Source organism: Natrix helvetica (assembly GCF_964273705.1).
Source record: "Natrix helvetica genome assembly, chromosome: 2".
Classification (NCBI taxonomy): Eukaryota; Metazoa; Chordata; class Lepidosauria; order Squamata; family Natricidae; genus Natrix; species Natrix helvetica.
The window spans coordinates 73,638,437-73,662,509 of record NC_138552.1 but is presented as its reverse complement, the minus strand read 5'-3'; the positions used below and the strand labels follow the sequence as shown (position 1 = coordinate 73,662,509).

Below are 24,073 nucleotides of genomic sequence, written 5' to 3'. Positions count from 1 at the left end.
TTGATTTTATCCATTCCATCTGCAGCTAAAAATAATTTTAATTATTCTGATGTGAAATTGAGTATGAAAAATCATGGCAGAGCCAGGGAACATATGCCAGAGAACAAGAAGAGATTTTGAAACTCTACTGTTATGAAATGACTAAAAACTTCCAGAATTAGGATTTAGTGGAAATCAGTTTATATTAAGTAAGAATCATGTAATGATATAAAGTATTTAGTATTGAAGAATATATTATAGTAGGTATATGGAGATTTCTGAAGTTTCAATATTTTGCTGAACATTATTCAGATAACTTTATGGCACTTTCTTGGACACAAGACTTCTCTGGCTATATGAAAATGTGTAGGACCTTGCATAATAAAAGAACATTGGATAACTGAGTAACGTGGGAAAAAAATTAGCCAAAGTGATTAGTTAAATTATGGGGGTGTTAAACTGGCGGCCCATGGGCCAGATGCGTCACAGGCAGGATGCGCCCAGCCCAGCTCTATGAAGGCAAGAAACGTCATGATACATCACGTGACATCAATGTGACACGGCAAGTTTGACACCCATAAGTTAGATTTATAGGCTGAAGAAAAGGTGAGGAAAAGATACCAATGCTTCCATTTTAGTTTGGTAAAAAGTCAAGTAAGATTTTATTATGCAGTTGGAGCAAGCGGACAGAGAAATCTACTGGTTTGACTAAGTACTGCAGTCCAGCACCATCCAATTAAGTTGAATAGTGGGGATTCAAAACAGACAAATGCTACATAATGTAGAGTTAAATGGTAAAATTTCTTACCACAAAATATAATTATGATCACCAACTTATGTTAAAAATATCGGGATAGTTTTTTGTTATAATTTTCTTCCTTTAGGAGAAGTAAATGCCAGTTACTGAAGAATCTGAGTAGGCAGGATGATTTACTCACGTATCCTGTCTGTGAGCAGGATGTCTGTGGCCACTGTGGGGGAAAAACTGCTGAAGTAAACGAGTCTTCTGCTTAGTCTTTCACAATTCTTTTAATGTCATGTTTTATTTTGACTATCCACCATTTTCAGGAACTTGCTTAATAAAATTATAGACCACAAGATACTGTAGTTTCTAGCTTCTGAGATTAACATAAACAAAAACCATAAACATGGTATTTAAATAGCTAATTTTTAACATAGATTAAATATAAGTGCAGAGATAGGACACCTTTTGTATTTGAGAGAACAGCTGGAGGTTTGGCAGTATGTGGTGAGTAAATTCCTAAAAAGAGAATGACTGGAACCTTGCCTCTTCACAAGATGGCTGCCATAGTGGCATGGCAAATAATGAAACTCATTTATTATTCCGAATGGACTTTTGTGGGCCCCAAAAGCATTGCTGCAAAGATAAAAACATTTTCCTCTCCTTTTCTTCAAAGCTATTAATATTTTTTTTAATTTCTTTGTTTATTTAAATTCTACCTTTATTATTTTTACAAATAATTCAAGGCAGTGAACATATCCAATACACCTTCAACACCTCCCTCCTTCTATTTTCCCTACAATAATCATATGAGATGGGTTGGCCTGACAGAGAATGACTGGTCCAAAGTCACCCAGCTGGCTTTTATGACTAAGGTGGGACTTCAATTCATGGTTTCCCACTTTCTAGCCTGGTGCCTTAGCCACTAACTTCTGTGTTTGAAGAGTACAGAACCAGGACCTGGTCTTTGTGGCATCAAGCTTGATCTCCCCCCAAGGACCTACTGATAGGCATTTTTAGAGGATGATTTTCAGCCAGCATTGTATCTGTTTAATTGTCATGCCACCCTGTGCCCACTTATTCAGAGTGCTAATAAACATGGTATAGAGAACTTTGTTAAATGTATTATTGAAGTCTTAATATAGTCTAATAAGGAAGTTTAAATAAATGAGATATGGCTAATCTGTCAAATTGCTTTTGACAAATTAATCCTGAGTTTGTGATAATTAGTACATTTTTTTTCAAAGATTGTATCTTTATTATTTGTGTTTTTTTCAGTATTGTGTCAAATCGCCTAGACTGTAATTTGCCCCTTTTTGAAGAAGAAATGTGTTTTTTTTATTTCTTCAATGTATATGTCACCTCAAATAACTCTAGAAAATATAGAATGCATTAAAACAATAACCTGCATGTATGTTTTATGTACATATGCATGCATGCAAGTAAGTACATGTGAAAGAGAAAATGCACTCTCTTTGAGTTCTATGGTTTTACGTATAGGACATAATACAAATTATCTGATCCTTAACAGTTCTTAAAAGTAGATAAATGTAACCTCAGATGAACAAGAACACATGACACATGGCATAATTTATTTTACAATAACAAAGCCAAAATGAAGACTACTTCCTCCTCCCCCCCGCTCTCTCCCTGCCTTTGTGTAGCCACAGTGGTGTTTTTTTCTATTGTCCATTTTTTCCTCACTGGAATTGTTTGGAATTTTATTTTTGGCACCTCCTTTAGGAACCCATATCCATCCTGAGCTACTTTTCTCATTAGATTTTGGTGAAATGGCATCCTACTTATCATAGTTTTATGTTTATTATAATCCTCCTTTGATGTTTGACTACACTTAGTATTTTTTAAAATTTGGTACTATAACATTTACCTCATCACTTCTCCAGTAATGTTCCTGATATTTCCACTTCTTCAATCAAGTGTTTTCCTGCTATTTATTTGCTTTAATTTAAAGAATTTTTAAAAACAAGTCAAATGAGCATAGAATACACAGGAAAAGACAAGTCATGAATATGTATTTTGTATATAAAGTACAAATCCCCCCCCCCACCCCTCAAGTTGCATAAGATGTTTGTTTCAGTTTTGTACCGTTTGTTTCAGGTCAGATTCAAGGTTAATTTTGATTTAATCTTACAATTTATATACCACAGTGAATTTATGAAGTAAAGATAGGTGCACATATTTCTATGATCTGCCTACATTTTGTAGAAACAGAAAATTACTGGGATGTTATAAACAGTTATATAGTACTGGGTATCTTTTGTGATTTTAAGTTTATTGGGAGCTTCTTTGAAAAGGTTTGGTCTGGAGACCAAGAATTTTTCATTTGCCATTATAATTATATCATGGCAGTCAGGAGATACTTCATGTCATGTATACATTGATATTTAATAAATAACAAAAAAGGATAATATTGTGAAAATCCAATTTGCACTCTGGAATTTTAAAAAACCTTACTAGTTCAGCATTATGCAAACAGATCCTCATACCTAGTCCTGTGAAATAAACCTAAATCTTATTCACATGTTCAAAAGCTGTAAAATAATTTACTTTCAAATTGAGAAACTTTAATTAAGGATATAATACATGATAAATGTATAAGCAATTTTAATCCTACAGGTTGTTTATGAAAAACATATAGTTACAAAATATTATTATTTCTTTAAATCTTACTTAATTATTTTAAATAATAATAAATTAAAAAGCAGCTTCTAAATCTATTTAGTTTTACAGAGAATGGACGGGTATTGCAAACTATATTTCAATCATCCACCCTTCTCCAATATGGTAATTTTCAGATATTTTGGATTTCTACACAACCTTCATCTGAACCAAAAGCAGAAGAGGCAATTTCCCTTCAGTTCAATTACTGGCCATTATTGGGTGAGGTTGATTGCACTTAAGAGTGCTAAGCATCAGTAAGGCATGTTTTCTTATTCAAATCCAATCATTGTACATTTTCAGGTCATTACATTTCTGTGGATACCTCACGAGGAACAAGTGGTGACACAGCTGTATTGCTCAGCCCAGAACTATACACAGGAGAGTGGAGTTGTATTCGACTTATATATCAGATTGCATCATCTTCAGAATTGCCAATAGGTTCTATTACCCTAAACCTATATATAAGAGTGGAAGGTGAAAGCTTTGATCATTTGCTTTGGACAACCACAGAATATTCAGAGAGCTGGCTCATAGCCAGTGTAGATGTAAAAAATAGAACAGACAGATTCAAGGTAAGCATCTGAAACAAGTCCTTGCATTCGTTCCCAGTTATTACACACTACATACATATACAACTGTAGATGAATCGAAAGAACTATATAACTTTTCATATATGTTTATCACTTTTCTTATGAAACATAAATATTTGGAACAATTTTTACTATTTGTGAAAGGATACTGAACATCCACACATCCATTTTGATAACATATCAGATGTTCTAATTAATGTGTAAATTGAAGGGGAACCTGCTGTCCTTATGGATACTACAAAACATGTCAGAAAAGATAATTGCTCTATATTTTAGACTTTTCTTAGCAAAACCAGAAAATTGTACTAGTCTTTAAAGAAAAAATAATGGGAAATAGTTTATTCTCTACAGTACAATGTTCGCTTTCACTTTGATCTTTCTTCATATAGTTTTGTAAACAGACATGTATACAAATCTATCACCCTTTTGAAAACAGCAATGTTATTAAAAGTGGGGGGAAAGTAATGAAAACATTAAGATAAGGGAAAAGCAAATACAGCAAATAAGTTTGGTTTGCACCAAATCCAGACACTATATATTATATTTAAATCCTTTCCATCCTTGCAAATCATCTTTACTTCCCCTGCATCCATATAACACTTCATACATGTAAAAATATTTAAACTTTTCACCTTTATTTTTTTGAATATTTCATTAATTTCATCAATTCATTACTTTCTTAGTTTTTATAGGGAGAACCAGTTTGGTGTGATTAAGACATCAGGCTAGAAACCCGGAGACTGTGTTTTAGTCTCACTTTAGGCATGAAAGCTGACTTGTGACTTTGGGCCAATCATTTTCTGATGCCCATGGCATCAGTCTCCAGCAAGAAACTGGTCCATTTCCTATTGACAACCAATGGATCAATGGTCAGTTGATTGGTGACAGGGGGGCAGCCGATCCTACATGTGCAGGAAAATGAAAAAGAATCTATAGTCATTCTCTATTTATAACCAAATCTTGTCAATGAACTTATTTTGTATTGGGTTTTCAGTTTTATGCTCGGTCCACATTCAGCAATCATATATTCTATCTCTTTTCTATCATTGCATGTATTTTATAACCCATTCCAATGCATCATTCATTGTTCCTGACATACTCTTATTTCCATATGACGAAGTAGGCATAACTACTTTTTCTCTCTCAATCTGAACATATATTTAGAGACATTTTCTACTAATATAGGCATGAAACACTGCTCTGAAAGACTGATGTTCAAGAGATTATTGTAAGAAGGGTAAGAGAAAGGTAACCCAAATCCAGTGATTCGTGGTACAATTACATTGGTCTACCAATTTTGGGAAATTATCGACCTCAGAGATAAAATGTGTTGATTTTACATATTTTGATTAGATGAATTAGAAAACAAGTAATAAAGATGCTGGTTGGCTAAAGTTTTAAAGATATTTCATTATAAAGATTAATACACAGGCAAGTATATTTGCCTACAAAGGAGGAAGGTGTCTAATGATCATGATGCCTTGTAACTTATTGAAAAGGTACGATAAAAGAATGAAAATGGTACCACATGGAAGTGCATAAATTTATCTTCACTTTGAGAATAGCAAGTCTGATGACTGAAAAAAACATGGAAAATTTGCTTAGGTCCTATAAAGCATTTGGTGTAAACATGTCACTGAAAATTCACTTCTTATACTCACATTTAGACTTTCTCTTTGAACTGTGGGGCAGTGAGTGATCAGCATGGGGAGAGATTCCATCAGGATATTGCAGGCATGGAGAAAAGATGCCAAGGGAAATGGAGTCCATTCATGCTTGCCGATTACTGCTGGAATCTCCCCAAAGACGATCCTACTGCAGTTCATAAGAGAAAAGCCAAAAAGCGCAATTTGGAATAAAGATGGAACCTTGTCGTTTAATCTGATATTGGAGCTTGTCAGTTTTTTATGCAAAAAGCATGCAAATGTTACATGAAAAACCAATAAATGAATGGAAAGTTATGTTACTGATATCAATAAAATGATAAATTTATGATTGGTGTGGCACCATTCTCATTGCTATATCACATTTTCCAGAAAGGTTATGGAGCAAAATCCACATCTCCCTCATAAATTTGAATAATTTTTGATGCAATTTTGACCTGAAGCTGTATCTTGGAACCTGGGGCCAATTAATATTCAGGACTTAATTTTCCTTTATTAGTGACTCAATTCTGGTAAAATTAAGCTACTTTCATTTCTGAGGCTTTTTCCTTGTAGACCAGTGTTATTTAAACTATTTATTTTCTAAAACCAGTTTATTAAAACACAGTGTTTACTCTCACTCTACTTTTATGCTTATTTTACAGATTGTAATGGAAGGTGTACTGGGAACAGAAACTTTTGCCAGCATAGCAATTTTTGAAATCAAATTTTCAACTGGCTACTGCATAGGTAAGTAGCTATTTTAGTAATTGCATATAAATAGCATGTCAATGTAATATTTAATTGGGAATCTATTGTCATAAGAGTATTAGTTAAGAGAAATTCAATATTATATTGAAATATTTTATTAATCCTAAACTGACAAGTGGTGAATTATTATAGTAGATTAATTATGTGTTCTGCCCAGGCTTCTAAATCTTTAGAAAGCTTTGTTTCTCAGTTAGAACTTAAGACAAAAAGCAGCTATGAAAAAGAACATGTTGCCTCAGGACTAGTTTGTAGCTATTTATAGATTAAAATGAATTAACATTGAAACCTGCTTTTTAGGTTCTGTAACATCTTTTGTATAGTTGTTAATATCTTCTGTGTCATTGAATGTAAGGCTGTGAAGACTTAGCCAAGAGAAACCCAGAGTTCTGCAGGACATCATTGGTCCTCAGAAAGGTCCAAAGACAAGCTACATGCTTGGGATACATAATTCAGTTGTTGGAGAATATTCTTGGGATATTATTCTGCAACCACTTCTACTTGGCTTAGAGTGATGACATTCCAGTCAAGGACATTCCACAAGTATTGAATTTTAATTCTAATTTCTGGAAGCCATAGACTTTATGGAGGGTGTGGCTTCAGATATACCTGGATCATGTGTCTGCATGTATGGGGCTTCACTCACTTCAGTTGCCCAGTGATGCCAGTCTCCAGCCTGGAGATTAGGGACCCTCAATTTATCATATCATAAAAGTTCACCTGCTTTACGCTTCCCTTTCTTGTTCTTTTTAATGGCTTGCTGGATGATGATAGTAACACATATGTAGGATTAAAACTTATATTATTCTGAACATTCACAGTACATTTTAAATAGAACACTGAACTGATTATAATAGTATATTATAATAATAACTGATTGAAATAGATAGTCATGGGTGCCAAACCACAAATATTTATGTGCTTTAATATTCTTTTCAACTGCAGAATGTGATTTTGAAGAAAATCATCTTTGTGGTTTTATGAATCACTGGAATCCAAATGTTAATTGGTTTGTTGGTGGTGGAAACATAGGAAATTCACAGTCTATCCTTCCAAAAGATCATACCTTTAGGAGTGAATTTGGTAAGCAAGAAAGAATTATTTATTTTGAAAGAGAGCAGGATAGGAGATATCTGTAACTTTTAATTACAAATAATTTCAAATTCTCTCATGTGTGTTCTCAATGCTGTTTTCCAAGTTCTCTCATTATAATACAATAGCACCATGAATGAATATTTTATAATCATGTAGTTTTAAAAAATGCATATTTTAAAAATAGATGGGGCGGGACGACGACTGCAAATTGAATTTGGTAATGGCAATTTTGACATAAATGGGGCATTCTTTGTGTGTGTTGGGGGAAGAAGGGAGTAGGAAAACACAAAGGTTCAGCTTTTCATAACTGTTTTCCCATGTAAAGTATAACCATGTTTTGGTCAAAACAAATTATGACCTACATTTTTGCACTAAGTGCTTTCAGGCTTGCTTTTATATTTCATTTATAGTATTCAGTTTACAATGCATTTGTATGGTGTAAATTATACATTAAATTAAATCCAGGCATTGTTCCAAGAATAATTTCTTTATAGTTTTCTCAGCTAGGCTCACATAGAAAATCTAGAGAAAGAAATTAATAAAACTTCATACCAGCTCTTGAACATCTGGATCATTAAAAAGTAAATAATTTACCTTGTTATCTTAAAGTAACTTCATTCTCTAAGCATATTACTCAGAATATTATATAATCTATTGATCTACTGGTATGTTTATTGATTTTTTTTGTAAAATTGTTGAAGCTTATCTATCTATTCTGGCATAAACACATTTGAATTATTTGAGTCCTGTGGAAATCAGTTAGAAATAATTTTCTTCTTTTTGTATCACACAACTCTCTTTATCCAGCCTAAATATCAGAGATGTAAGTTTTTCAAAAACAAAGTTTGATTCAATTTTTTTGAGTGACCTGATTTTTTAAAAATAAAACTTTAATATAAAATTGTCATCTGCTGGAAAAGGTTCCTTATTTGGTGAGATATGAGGTAATAAATAGTTCTGAGGTCTTTACCCAAACTTTCTTTGAATAATTTTCCAGTGCTGGAGGAGAAAAAATATATTCATGAATTCATGCCTTTCCCAGAACTATGGTCAGACCCTATTTTGAAGCAGTAGAATATCTTCTGGAGAAGATTGAGACTTAGAGGGGCTACCAAAGAAAAATAATTCAAAAGTATATTCCTCCCCCACCCCCTTTAATGGGAGTTTTCAGAAGATCCATTTCTACGAAGGGCACAGCTATATCCAGTTATGAGATATGTTTTATTATAACATATAATAAAAGGAAGCAACAATAGAAATAATTCTTTTTGGAGAATTAAAATACATCTAATTAATTTGGTTCTTAGAAGTACTAAAGCAATGTATGTTTTCATTAGAGTTTTTCGGGATTATACCAAGATCACAATGATGATTGAAATAAACTGATAGAACCTGCATAAAAGTAGTCTGCAAAACAACTTCTTCAAATCTTGTAATATTCAAGGATAGTAGACTACAATAAGTTGGAAAACTAAGATCTCCATGGAGATTTTCTAATGTAAGAATGTCCCACAGTAGAAACAAATACTCAGAAAAGGAATGAAAGAAAAGTTTTGAATAACAAAGAAGTTATAATTCTGGTAAAAATCCAATTTAGGGTTTTGGGGTTTGTTTGTTTTTTGCAAATTGGATGAGTTGAGTTCTTAACTTTTAAATTAGAGCCCTTTGAGAAGATGTTAAACCACAATGTGTTATATTTGTGCACTGGAAAAGCTGAGTGCAACAGATGCATTTAGCTCTAAAAGTAGAGCAGCTGTGCAAGGCAAGGATTAATTTTCCTCATTCAACAGACATTGCTCATTCCATATGGTCTTTTGAGTTTGATTTTAAAAAAGTTAGTTCATCTCTGATTACTTTGGGGGGGGCGGTTTCTGGAAAATTGGAGAGGCCAGGATCCAACCTGTGTACCATAGAATTTGGGAGCATTTTAAAAACAAGCAAAATCTTTGTATCATTTTAGAATAATTATATTAATAACTCATAAGAGCCAATGTAGTAAAGGAGAAGGGATCAGTAAAAACCTGTAGAAATGCATTCATATATTTCTGCATTACTGAAATTACTTTAATAAGAATAGGTCACAAAATGATATTAGTATAGATGAGGGAATCATTCTGGATTGTCTTCTGATGGTTTAGTATGGTCCAATATGGAGTATTCACAGCTTCTGAAATATTTTCAAAGGATCAAATAGACAAACACAATTTGCAGATAATTATAATTTCTATAGTTAAGATCTCATTAAACAAAGTCTATTTCCCTGGACTTTTTCCAGTTATCTGGAAGTTAATAGCTGTTTTCTATAAACTGAGTAGATTCTATTCCTGGCATGGACTTTTCAGTTATATCAACAAATGAAGTGGTATTGTGATGTACTCCTTAAAACTAGGAATATGTGAAAGAATGCTGGTTGAGGTGATCTGTTGGTTTGAGTTGTGATATCAGTATGTGGATGATACCTCTATATCTCTACCCCAAGCCTCTTGAGTGATGCCATGGATGTCCTATCCCAGAGCTGTTGAGAACTAGATGGGGTGAAACAGACTCCGACTCAATCCTTGCAAGACAGAGTGATTGTGAATATTTGGATCCCCCAGACAAAGATTTTCCATCTTTGATTCTGGATGGGGCCAATTTATTTGTACGCCGCCCCGAGTCCCTTGCGGAGAGGGTGCGGCTAACAAATTAAATTTCTAATTTCTAATTCTAATTTATAAAAATAAATAAAATAAGCTCACCCACTTTTTCTAAAAAGAACTTATTACTTACATAAAATTGCAGCTTTTATGGTCATTAGTATTTTTTTTTTAGTTTTGCATATTCGGAATCCAGAAATGTCTAAATATTCTTTGGGTTAACTTTAAATAAGGGTTAACATGTATTGTCCCATATAATTTTGCTTAGGCTTTAGGCTGATTGCTAGTTCTAAAAGAGGAACACAAAGATGTACTGAACAAATTACAGTAAACATAAAATCTGTGCTGGGCATTCATGGGAAATCAGAAATTTGCCAGAACCATAAGAGGGCACCAGATGTCAAGCCAATAGTTTTTCATAATCCAAATGGGAAAAGATCAATTAATGAAGCTAGTGGTTTGAAAAACATCAGCCAACATCAGCTCTTGTTACTATTGTGAAACTTCTGCTTGGCATTAAACATCATAAACCAACACAAAAACAATGAAGCATCATCTTCTTTGTATTCTGTCATACCCCTTTTTAATATGTATTACTTTGATCTTTTTTCCCTCTTCATGTCAGGCTGACTGATTTTTTTGGTATTTTACTCTGCTTGAGATGCAAAATATGAAAGGAGTTTTGTTACATATGCTGCAATTTGAAAGATATCGGACATGCAGTTTCAGTATTGATTTGGCTGCAGTAAAACACTAAATGTGAATTAGAATTAGCATATGCATCTAGATTTACATGTGTTTCATGTAATTATAATAAATTTAGGTTTACTACAGTATTATATCTATTTATTTAGGATTAAATCTTATATAACTGACTGAGATATCCTTTAATGTTATATTACATACCAGTAAACTTTTTTTTGGCTATCCACTTTATTGGGAACATACTGTATATATTTGGCTAGAAGATTTAGATAGTCTAATTTCAAAACTCTACAATTATTTATTAAAAACTTTTCCTCTCAGAATATGCTGGTTCTTATAATATAAGCTAAAAATAATATATTTTAATACTGTGATGTGTTCATATCAAGCAACCGGGGTAAAGCAGATAATCCAAGTGCTGAGAGTTGCAGACACACTAATTCTAAATATACTAAATCAGAGTAGCAAATATTCTGAGAATATAGCTTCTGAGCTCATTGTTGTCATGTCTTTGTACAGAATTTTATGAAACTGTACAATTATGCTACTTTCACAAATATATTTCTCTTGTAGGTCATTACATGTATGTGGATTCCCTCTACGTCAAGCACTTTCAGGAAGTAGCTCAACTGGTTTCACCTAAGACACTAACTCCAATGTCAGGCTGTTTATCTTTTTATTATCAAATACAGCAGGAAAATGGCATTGTTTTTACTATTTATACAAGAGATGTAAATGGCTTTTATGAGGAGCTTTGGAAAGCAGATAGACCAACAAGTAATGATTGGCTGTTAGGTGAAGTTGACTTCAGCGCACCATATCCAATGGAGGTAAGGGAATTAAAACAACAGACCTGAATCTTTGCATATTACAGCTAGTTTGTGACTTCTGACAATTGAGCCCAGAATTATGGTCATAAGTTGTTGCTGTCGCTAAGCAAGCTGTCGCTGAGTGGAAAAAGCCCTGGGTTGCTGAATTAATGAACATAAATCCAGGACTACATGTATAGAATTTGTAATGTTATACTAAAGCCTCCTCTTCAATATGGTAGGGGCTTAACTTTATTTTATTTATATTAAGTATGGCATGGAGTAATGATTTTTCTCTTTATAAATTATTTCCTTTAATTAAACTCTCTTGAGGATTCTTATAAGATGCCACTCCTTCTTTAAAAAAAAGATTCATATCCGACGTAGAAAAATGGCATGAGAGGCAATGCACATTTCTTTGACAAATACAGATATGTGTTGCCAATCACTGTTTCTTATTTATAGATAGTGGAAAATAGATAGATCTATGGTTCTTTTGGAACTCAAATCTAGTTGGCCAACTAGAGTTTGAGTTTGGCATGTAAATATGAATGTATGTATTGGTCAGCAAGTGAAAAATAAGGGTAAATTGTAAATTTGAGTTGTTTCTGCACACCCCAAGTTTCTGGGACAAGGTCAAGTAACAGCAGAGATATTATAAAGTTTCCTCCTTATGATATGATATTAAAGTTACAATCATGTGCCCCTAGGTAAGTGAGCACAATTGTAACTTTAATCACAAACACATATACATGTTTTTTTATTCTTCCCCCCCCCCCTTGCTCATATTTTAATTTTAATCAAATTATTTGAGTCAGAAACAGTAAATGATTTGAGAAAAATATGACTTCAAGCTTTTTCCTATGTATATAAATAAGGGTTAGCTGGGAATGATTGGATTTGCTTCTTCAAGGCATCTGATCACCAAAATAACATTTTGTATAATTATAATCTAACTATGCTTGGATATTTTTGCAGGTTATTTTTGAAGTTGCTTTCAGCAGTGGCAAAGGAGGATATTTGGCTCTTGATGACATTTCTTTCTCTCCAGTTTTCTGTAGCAATCAAACAGGTACAGGTTTCCTACGTTAATTTATATGTTAAGTGAACATGAATATGTTCTATAATACACATTTTCTTTGTCAAATTGTAATTTAGTTGCTATTACAAATTAAGACAATATATCATCAAGCATTGGTAATCTTCCTCATATGATATAGTCAATTTAAGGTGAGATGGGTAGCATACAAGATAGACAGACAGAAAGACAGATAGATATTACGGCATTAATTGTTATTTAGTAAGAAGAGATCTGCCCACATACAGGACTTTATAAATAAAAATATGTTCTGCACATATTTTTCCATTACTGGTGAAAAACATAGGAAAGATCCATAAGAAAACAACATCCCATAAATAACGAGGGACAATCACACAACAAAAGTTTTATCTGAACAAATTATTGATGAACTTTTTTGAGTGGATATAGCCACTCATAAACTGTACCTCTAGCCATCTGTATGTTGTAGTCTTCTTTGCAGTCCAAAATTCTGTTTCAGTATACATACATAGATTGTCATAGGTTTAATGGACCTACTTATGCCTCATCTTCTTACTGGAATTGAGTAAAGATGTTGAAGAAAGGGATATCTTTTAAAGCAAAATGATGCAATTCACAGAATGGAGGTCATTACAGTGTAAACAAATGTATAATTCATAGTGTTTTCATCTCAGAAATTATGATTAAAATACTTTGCATCTCACAAATGATGAATAAAGATGTCTGTATTTGGGTAATGTTGAATATATACAAAAATGAACAAGTTGTGCAGCAGATGCATATGTTAAGGAAAATTTTAAGGGAAAAAATTTTTTTTTATTAAACAATTGAACATTACTCGTGGAAATATTATTACTGAGGTAATAACAGATACTGAATATAGACTCATTGTACATCTTGTTTGGTTATATTATCCAACTTTCCTTTTTATTTGATATAAATTATTTCCACTAGAGAATGCAAGGTACTTTAACTGAAAATAGGATTATCAGAGACATTTCTTTTTCTGGCCTTGTATTTATGTGTGAATATGTGGGTAGAAGGAAATCTTTTGGTTCTGTGGGAATCCTTAATTCTCTTTTGGATACATTTTATTCAGTGTTACTATTCATAATGGACAAACAGTGCTAGTAATGGACAAACAGCTTTTCCGTCTTACTGATTTTATTAGTGTTTATCAGCTTACTCTTTCAACTATATAGTTTTGATTCTTTTCCATTTGATCTGTTATCCCTTAGGCACTTCCTTCAATCCCTTACAAGCAAGTTGCACTTTTGAGGAGAATTTTTGCCATTTTTATCAAGATTACAAGGATGGTCCTGGTTGGAGCAGGATAAAAGTAAAGCCTAATGCATATAGACCGGGTGATCACACTACTGGCACAGGTAAGTAAACATTCTTTATTGGAAGATACATAGGGTGGGTAAATTAACCTCTTCAACTTGCTGAATTCAACCCTGAAGCGCTGAGGAAATCTGGACATTTCTGCAATTTCTTGACACGCTTCAGTCACTACAAGATGTGGGGGGAAAATCTTGTTATGAGAATCTTAAAGAAAGAGCTTTAAACAAAATACTTCAAGTAAGAATCCTGGGATTTATTCAATTGTTCTTCTTTGGTATAAGACTGTGTATGTGACTTCAGATCATACGAAGAGCTGCAGCAATAAATATAACTGTACAAACATAATGAAACTTGGATCACCTAGTGCCGTGATGGCGAGCCTATGGCACACGGAACCACATCAGTGGGCACACAAGCTCAGCTCCAGTGCACGCCGGCCAGTAGATTTTTGGGCCTTCTGGGCCCACCAGAAGTTGGGAAACAGGCTGTTTTCGGCCTCCAGTGGGGTGGGGAAGGCCCTTAGAAAGGCTCTGGAGCCTGGGGAGAGCGAAAAATGGACCTTCTGGTCTGACCAGAAGTTAGCAAATGAGCTGTTTCCGGCTTCTGGGGGGGGAGGCCGTGTTTGCCATCCCCAGGCTCCTAGAAAGGGTCTGGAGCCTGAGGAGGGTGAAATTGGGCCCACTGTGCCATCGCGTGCCAAAAGCAGGGGAACGTGGGTGGATGGGTCACGGGCACATGAACGGGGGAGGTCGCATAGAATTATGGGTGTGGACATGCGCATGTACGACCCCCCTGCACTTCCCCCACTTTTGGCACGTGATGGCGAAAGGTTAGCATCACTGACCTAGTGCGAGCTTCACATAGATTTAGATATGAAGCATTATTTCAGAAATCTCAAAAGCAAGATCTCAGGTAAAGAGTTTTCACACATGGGGTCCCCCTTTCTACTAGCAGTGATCAGATGCTGACAAATAGGGAGGAGTGGGGGAGGGAATGATATAAGCCTGCTGTATAAGTTAACGGAGGAAAGAGCTGCTGACCAAACTTCAAAGTCTGATGTTCCGGTTCACCTCCAAAATAGCTTTTCTATTAAAAGAACAATTGTGGTGAATTGCTTCATTTCAAATCAAGGCATTAATCACTAATATGATAAATGACATAGCAGTGTTATATGAAACAGGTGAGCTATATTAAAACAAAGTTTTTTTTAAAATGGTCTGCTCATTGAAAAATTCAGGGAGGAAAATTAAATTACAGTCTTTGACTAACAGTCAGTCATTCAGTTGCGCGGGCGACTGCGAGCCACTACATGTTTATTGGACCCGTGTCCCTCCTGGTTGGTACTGGCCTCCTGGGAGGGCTCACGAGGCTGGCTACTGGGGCTGGTGAACGCTTCGCTGGGTGAGGGCCTTTTACCAGCCGCCTTGAAAGAGGCGGTAGTGAGGCCCCTGCTCAAGAAGCCTTCTCTGGACCCAACGGAGCTAGCAAATTACCGTCCTGTCTCCAACCTTCCTTTCTTAGCGAAGGTTGTTGAGAGTGTGGTGGCTCAGCAGTTTCCGCGCCACCTGGAAGAAGCTGATTATCTAGACCCGCGCCAGTCCGGCTTCCGACCCGGTCACAGCACGGAGACAGCCTTGGTCGCGTTGGTGGATGATCTCTGGAGGGCAAAGGATGGGGGTTGTTCCTCCATCCTTGTCCTATTAGACCTCTCGGCGGCCTTCGATACCATCGACCATGGTATCCTATTGCGCCGTCTGGAGGGGTTAGGGGTCGGGGGCACCGTATTACGATGGTTCCGCTCCTACCTCTCTGGCCGGACGCAATGTGTGTTGGCGGGAGAGGAGAGGTCGACCGCGAGGCCCCTTATCTGTGGGGTCCCACAGGGGTCGATCCTCTCGCCTCTCCTGTTCAACATATATATGAAGCCGCTGGGCGAGATCATCCGTGGTTTTAGGGTGGGATACCATCTGTACGCTGATGACACTCAGCTGTACATTTCCACCCCAAACCACCCCAACGAGGCTGTTGAAGTGATGTCCCGGTGTCTGGAAGCCGTACGGGTCTGGATGGATGACAACAGGCTCAGGCTCAACCCCTCCAAGACAGAGTGGCTGTGGCTTCCGGCTTCCCGGTTCAACCAGCATATGCCATCGCTGACCATCGGAGATGATCAATTAGCCCCGGTGGAAGGGGCACGCAATTTGGGCGTCCTCCTTGATGCCCGGCTGTCTATGGAAGATCATGTGGCAGCCGTGGCGAGGGGGGCGTTCCACCAGGTTCGCCTGGTGCGCCAATTGCGGCCCCTTTTGGACCGGGAGGCCTTGCGTACAGTCACTCACGCGCTGGTGACGTCTCGCCTGGACTACTGTAATGCTCTCTACATGGGGCTCCCCTTGAGGTGCACCCGGAGACTGCAGTTGGTCCAGAATGCAGCCGCGCGGGTAATTATGGGGAGATCGAGGTTCTCCCATATAACACCTATCCTGCGCGAGCTGCACTGGCTTCCTGTGGCCTACCGGGTGCGCTTCAAGGTGCTGGTTACCACCTTCAAAGCGCTCCATGGCACAGGGCCTAGTTACCTGCGGGATCGCGTCCTGCCCCATACATCCCTGCGACCCGTCCACTCACACAGAGAGGGACTACTCCGGGTGCCGTCCTCCAGAGAGTGCCAGAGGGCAGCGCCCAGAAGTAGGGCCTTCTCTGTAGTGGGCCCCACCCTTTGGAATGACCTCCCCCCAGACATCAGGACTACAACCGACCTTCGCTCCTTCCGTATGAAGCTGAAAACCTACCTGTTTCGACTAGCTGACCTGGCATAATTCTACAACCTCTCCAGCCCAGGGCATTTTTAATTGGTAATTTTAGTTTTTAAGGGTTAATTTCACTGGGGTTTTAACTTTTTTAGGTATTGTAACTTATTTATTTATTCTTACCTCCTCTGTACGCTATATAATACTTTTGTACGTCGCCCCGAGTCCCTGTGGGGAGAGGGGGCGACTAATAAGTTCAAGTAATAAATAAATAAATAAATTCAGTCATTTGAAGTTACACCACCACTAGAAAAAGTGATTTATGATAGTTTTCACACTTATGACCATTATGCATCCCCATGGTGAAAAGGTAAAGATTTCCCTCTCAATCTAGTTCTGGGGTGCTCATCTCAGTTTCTTGGCTGAGGGAACCAGTGTTGTCAGAAGACAGTTTCCACTGTCATGTGGCCAGCATGGTTATAGCCAAAGGCACAAGTAACATTGTTACCTTCCCAATGTAGTGATATCTATTAATCTACTTACATCTGGGTGCTTTTGAACTGATAGGTGGGGCAGGAGCTGGGGCAAGTAATGAGGAGCTCACCCCATTGTGTGGAGTTTGAGTCTTGTATCTGGGCTGCCAGCTCTCCAGTTGACAAGTTCAGCATCTTTAACTGCTGAACCATCATTCCATTGTCACAAAATTTAGATGCTTGGCAACTATCATATTATGAAAGCTGCACTGTACCCAGACATGTGATCACCATTTGTAACCTTTTCAGTCAGTTTCTCACAAGCAAAGTCAATGGAGGAAAACAGATTTGCTTAATGACTGCATAATAACTGTAGTGATTCCCTTAACAACTGTGGCAAAGGGCCATGGAATGGGACAAAAATCACACCAGTGCTTTGCTTAGCAGCAAAAATGTTGGGCTCAATTGTGGTCATAAGCTAAGGACTACTTGTATATGTAACCTAATTTACCTAATTATCATTCCTATAGTTATGGCAAAATAGCTTTGGAACAAAATTAGTCTTAAAAGTTGAGTAAAAAATGTTTGTTTGTTTTTTAACTGTAAAGATAACGTATTAATCTCTGTAACAACTGGAAAATAGCAACAAAAATATCCAAGCCTGGAATGATTATTTAATTTTTTTTTGTATGAAATAGCTCTTTAGAGACATGGTCTTAGTGTATATAGCAGCCCTAGCTTGCAGACATGCTAGTGGAAGTCCAATATAATACCTAGAAATATCCCAGGAGGAGTAAATTGCTTGAAATGATTTAAACATTGCATTGCATTACAGGTTTCTATTTGCTGGCAAATACGAAGTTTACATCGCAACCTGGATATATTGGCCGCTTATATAGTCCGACTCTGCCAGAAAACTTACAATATTGTCTGAGATTTTATTATGCTTTGTTTGGCTTTTTCAAAATGAGAGATTCCCTGGCTGTTTATATCTTTGAAGAAAACCATATCGTTCAAGAAAAAATCTGGTCTGTCTCAGAAACTCCCCAAAGAGTCTGGACACAAGCTGAAATCACTTTCAAAAAGCCCATGCCTTGCAAGGTAACAACCAATGTTTTCTACTTCTGATACTGTTTATTTTCCGTTTCTCCTAAATGAGTCATAATGACTCCTCAGTGAAAAAAGGGCAAAAGGATTTGTTCATCTTTTGTCTTTTCCAGTAAAAGAGAGTAAAATTATCCTGACAGATGGGAATGTGACCACAGATAGAAGGGCAATCACTGTATGGTTTGTGTGGCAGGAGGTTGTGCAGGGAAAAAAGCAATTAATCAAATAAAAATGCAAGTTTTAATTTTTCTGGTGTTATCCATTTCTGGAAAGAAGAGTTCTAGCATTGTTTAGATTCATTTAGTTAGAGCTTGAATCCTACTAACAGTTTGTATGACAAAAATATCAGTGGAAATGCTGCACCCAGCCACTGAATAGTATGCAATACTAAAATCACATTATGATTATTTTTGGTGACATACATTGCCTACCTATTCACACCAGGAGTATTTGAAACTTTTGATCACTAACAAGAGTGTATGTAATTTGGGATCATGTATTATAAATGGAAATTTTGAAGGTAGCCTCATGTAGCCATATATCACACTTACTTCACCTGAAGTTCAGTTCATATGCAGTTCAGAACATACTGAAGATATTAGTAGGTTTATGACATTTTAAAACTGTACCGAGAGATGATTTAAAACATTTTGTTTTAATAATTTTGACCCAAATGGAAAGCAAATTTAAAATATTAATGCCAATTATGACAAATGTATTAATAATGTGCTTTGTGTGCATAGAGAGTCAAATGAATACCTACTTCCATGGCTGCCAATGCAATGTTTGCTTATATTATCTGGGAATATACATTCCAGATCAAAAGATTCTAAGTTTAAAATATTTATAGCAGTACACTGTAAATGCTGGTAGATCACAACCAGCATTTACTTCCATCTTCCCTGCAGCTGATTTTATGCAACTTTGATTTTTCCTTTCCAACTGTCTATAGAAATAGTAAACACCCTCAGCAGCCAAGTTGAGTCTTGGCCATCCTTGAATGTCACATAGCACAAGAGAACCAGATCTTTCCATTGCTTCCTTTTACAGCTTCTCCAATTTAAACATTTCAGTCATCAGAAAAGTATTTTACTCTGCATTTTTTCTTAAATAAGAAATTTAATGAAATATTTTAATGCTTAGTATAAAATAGCGCACTCCTTGCTATTATGTGCTTTTTCTAGAATTCAGGGATTTTTTTCCCTAGAAAGCAAGTATAAAAAAGATATTAAATCATTGAAATACTGAGTTGCTTATGAAATTTCAGCCATTGATAGACGAGAATATTTATATCTAGGGGTTGAACTGTAGAGTTCTTGGTCATTTTCTTGCAGGCATTTCATTACCAAACTAGGTACGTGGTATCTAATTTAGTAATGAAATGTCTAAGAAAACCAAGTTCGGAGATCACCAAGGACCAAATAATTTCAGCCATGTTTGAACAATGTGTCTTTCTGCAGAAGCAATAATATAATCATAATAAAGTTGTGAAACAATTTTACAAACTTTTGTAAAAGAACTTATAAACTATCATTTTTATATACAGTTCTGGCTGGAAACCAATTTGTTTCCATAATGCTTTTAACCAAATAAATTTGCTATTGTAATTGCTTTTAGTGGCATTTTAACAGTATTTTAGACATTTCTTTGCAAGTTTAGGTTTGAGAGAGAGGGAGAGAAAAGAGGTAAATTTGTCATCTGCTATGGAGGACCTTATGAGTGCAACTCTTTCCTGAAAAAGCCCCTTCCTTATAGGAAGCAGATTATCTAGATCTCTACCAGTAAGGATTCTGACCTGGTCATGGAATGGCATTAGTTACTCTGATTGAAAGTTATTATTAGACCTACATGGTAGGGAATTGAAAGATCCTTCTGGCAATACCCAGAAAACTACCTACATAAAATTTCATTAGCTGCCATTTGAAAAGAAAAACAAAACAAAATTACCTACCGTAGTCAGGTAATGAAACATTTGCAAACAAACAATCAAGCTCAGAGAGTATCAAGGACTCCACAGATCATTATTATGTTCTTGGAAGAAAATATCAAATGCCTGAATATTTCTACTTCAATTGTTTGTATACTTATTTCACCTACAGAACAAATATAATTTGAAATAATAACCACAAATATAAATATTCATTGCTACATTACATTTTTCAAATTCTAATAATACTATAGAATTAGCTAGGAATTTCTTAGCTGTTTCATTAATGAAAAATCTGGATAAGCCTAATTGTTGTTTAATTCAGATTTGTGCTAAAATAGAAGTAATCAAAAACACAGCGAGTTAGCAATCTTTTATACTTATTTTTCTTTATATATAACTGACAAAATGAAGCAAGAAATACAAATTGATTGCTCCATGTGTTCAGGGCATTAGATTGTAAATTAGTTATAGTAAGCAAAACATTTTCCCCACGAATATTGGGAAAACATTAGCTTCAAGATTTGTCCCTGTCTGTGATATGTACATAGATTGAGAATATTTTGTTTGAGATCATGAGTAAAGTGAATGCATGCCCATATGTACTGACATCCTTTGAAGCAACTTTCAAAGGATGTTGAAGCAGTTCAAGGAATATGTGTATTAAATATTTAATGTGCTTTATGAAGCATCTCTTTCAAATGCTTTATAGAATTCAACTGATTAAGAGCATTTTGGGGGGAATGGGCTTTGAAAAATTAAGATTGACTGTATTTTTGTGCAAATTTCAGGTGGTGTTTCTGAGCTGGTGTAGAAACTTTTGGGATTGTGGAATAGTGGCACTAGATGATATATCAGTGAACTTGGGAAGCTGTCATAGTGCTGGTAAAATTAATTACATTTCAAATCCGTAGTATGTATATTTATTGCAATTGATGTATACTTTCTGATATTAGTGATCTATACAACTTTCCCCTAATATATGTATTTGTTTCAGGTTATCATACACCATTCCATATTTGATGGAGACATAGATTTAAGTTTAAAAACTATGCTTTTCTCCATTTTAATTTCACAATTTATTCATGTTTAGTGCTTGAGTATGCATTGGAACTAATAAGAGTACAAAGAGTGTTCAGTATGCTCAGTGTTCAAGAAATTTCTATAAAGAAACAGAATTTCTTTTATCAAATTCCAAAACATTCCAATACTTGCTCTTACTTGCTCTATACTTGCTCTTAGAAAGAAAAAGGGTGGATCTTCATTTAAATTGGGATTTACATACAGGGGAAATGAGTACCTTCCATAAGCACAAATGTCCATTATGTCTACGTCTGTCTGTCTCCATATATACAAACCAAGAATCCAACCTCTTGTAGGGATTGTCCTGAATAATTGACAGTTAAATGTTCTGCATTTCTGAAAGTAACAGAGGCTCTAGAAACATGCTCCTCATAGTAGTGGTAGTCCCCGAAAATCAGGTTAGCGCTATCTCTGATTAGCTTTAGCAAAATACCAAAAATTTAGTTCTTTAATGTAAAATTAGCTGTTAATGCACATATTGATTCAATATGATAGTTCATGTTTTTGTTCCATTATTATGTGATTTAACTGATTTAAGCCATTTTAAATTAGACTTACTATGAATGCTTTAGTTATTCTCTATATGCTTTGTAAATTGCTAGTCACATTTGCCTGTCATAAGACATAATGACATAAATTAATAAATCATGAGTAAACTCAAGGGATTGCAGTGAAATTTGAATTAACTACTAAACCATGAATAGTTACATGGTTTTCTCTTAGTAACTAGCTCTTATCTTAGTGATATCAAGCCAAATTGTAAAACATGCAACTAAGCAAATGTTATTATTTATAAAGTCTATTTTAAATGAAAAATCATATTTACTTAGAAAAGTAATATCTGCCTGGAATTTTTAGAAATCAGAAAATGTAATGTGGTATTGGGTTTTTTTTAAAAAATAATGAGTAAAGGAACATTAAATTAACAAATTAAAAATAGAAAAAGTTTCTTTATAGGAAGTCCAGTTGAATAAAACTGGTAGCCTTATCCATATTAGGAGTTTTACACAGGTCTATTAGATATATTTAAATATACTTAAACATAATTGCATTTTACTGTATGTGTTTGGTAGATATACCAACTGATTTTCCTGGAGAATGTACCTTTGAAAAAAATGAGTGTGCATTTACTCTGCATCCAAGAAATCGGCATGGTTGGCATAGGAGGAGAAGTCCAACTCCTACATCTTACACTGGTCCAACAGGAGACCACACTACTGGGGTAGGTAAGTTATAGTTTAAATGGTGATAAGTGACCTAAACAATATAATGAAATGTCAAATAAGAGTAATATTCCAAGATAGTTTTGTAATCTAAATGAAAATACTTGATTCTTATTCTTTTCTATTAAACATATAGATCAGGATCTCCATGCTTAAAAATAGACAAAACTACTCCTTCATTTAAAATTTTTTATGCTAATAAAATCTTATCCTGAATAAGTAAGACAATTGTTATGTTAGTTTTCTAGACTTAATTTTGGAAAAGATTTGAGAGATGTTAATTCATATTGAAAAAGATCAATAACCTCTCAAAAGTGATAGAAAAGAGACTGTTTTTTCTAGTAAAATTCAGACATCTAAATCACTCTATATGAATGATAAAATATCTTAAAATATACTTACATATATTTTCTTTTTGAAGGACATTACATGTATATAGAAGCTTCTAATATGATCTATGGACAGAAGGCACAACTTATTTCAAAGTTATTACGAAAAACATTTGGACATCAGTGCCTTACATTTTTTTATCATATGTATGGACGCGGGACCGGACTGTTAAATGTTTATTTGAAAATGCATGGTTCTAAAAAGGAGATCCTTATCTGGAGAAGACGTGGTGAACAAAGCATCTCATGGTTAAGGGGCCTAATAGAATATACATGTGATAAATCTCACCAGGTAAGATAACAAGCCCTTTATAGGAATCAGTATCTGTTGAACTAATGGCTTCGAAAATTTGGGGAGATAATTTTCCAGTTGACAAATTTGTTAAATGCCCATAACAGTAATAAATTACCCATGACCTGTAAGGAAAAAATGAGATTGAAGCATGCCAATTTAAAATAGCACTGGGTAGTCTTGAATTAATTCAGTCTAAATTGATTGTATAAGCAACTAAAATAAGCCTGTCTGTCAGTAAAAATCATAGCTGTATTAGATATTATGCACAGAAATTCTCATGTATTTTTTCCCCTAAGGTTCTTATTTAATTTGATGGAGAATTTGCTTTAGAAATTAATAATATTTTTGTAGATATTCTCATGCTATGCAATGTTTTTGCCCTTACTTAGGAAGGCGATACGGAGAGGATTGTGAAATGCTCCACTCTTCACTTTATAACTGTTTTCCAAGCAGTCTAAAAATTATATACAAAAAAGGAAAAATTCAATAAATCATTTATCCTTTACACTTCACAAATCTAGCAAACAATTTCAATTGGCTACTTGCTCATAGTACTAACTATATCTCTATCCAGTTTTAGATAATTTAAATGTATAGCTCTAATGTTGTAGTTTGGATTTCAGTTACATACAATAGTATGAAGGAAGAGATGCAGGAATATAAATGTCAAAGCAACAGTTATACATTTCTTTGAGAAAACGGCCAATGTGGTTGAGCCCAAATGTGTACAGATCTGTGCTCATGAACCGTCTTTCAACTCCCCAGAATACATT

The 24,073-nt window shown here is 35.2% G+C and overlaps 1 protein-coding gene across 2 annotated transcripts in view; it reads left to right on the top strand.

The window, feature by feature from the left end:
• Positions 1-24,073, top strand: part of MAMDC2 (MAM domain containing 2) — a 47,392-nt gene that overhangs the window by 20,439 nt on the left and 2,880 nt on the right. The window contains exons 3-12 of one of the 2 annotated variants that reach the window (XM_081941935.1): positions 3,704-3,975; positions 6,302-6,386; positions 7,350-7,487; positions 11,414-11,670; positions 12,628-12,721; positions 13,948-14,094; positions 18,112-18,377; positions 21,102-21,195; positions 22,467-22,619; positions 23,038-23,297. In XM_081941935.1, the coding sequence (XP_081798061.1) occupies positions 3,704-3,975; positions 6,302-6,386; positions 7,350-7,487; positions 11,414-11,670; positions 12,628-12,721; positions 13,948-14,094; positions 18,112-18,377; positions 21,102-21,195; positions 22,467-22,619; positions 23,038-23,297 (1,766 nt within the window). Of the gene's footprint in view, positions 1-3,703; positions 3,976-6,301; positions 6,387-7,349; positions 7,488-11,413; positions 11,671-12,627; positions 12,722-13,947; positions 14,095-18,111; positions 18,378-21,101; positions 21,196-22,466; positions 22,620-23,037; positions 23,298-24,073 lie in introns of those variants that run through there. The other variant, XM_081941936.1, reaches the window with a different exon arrangement.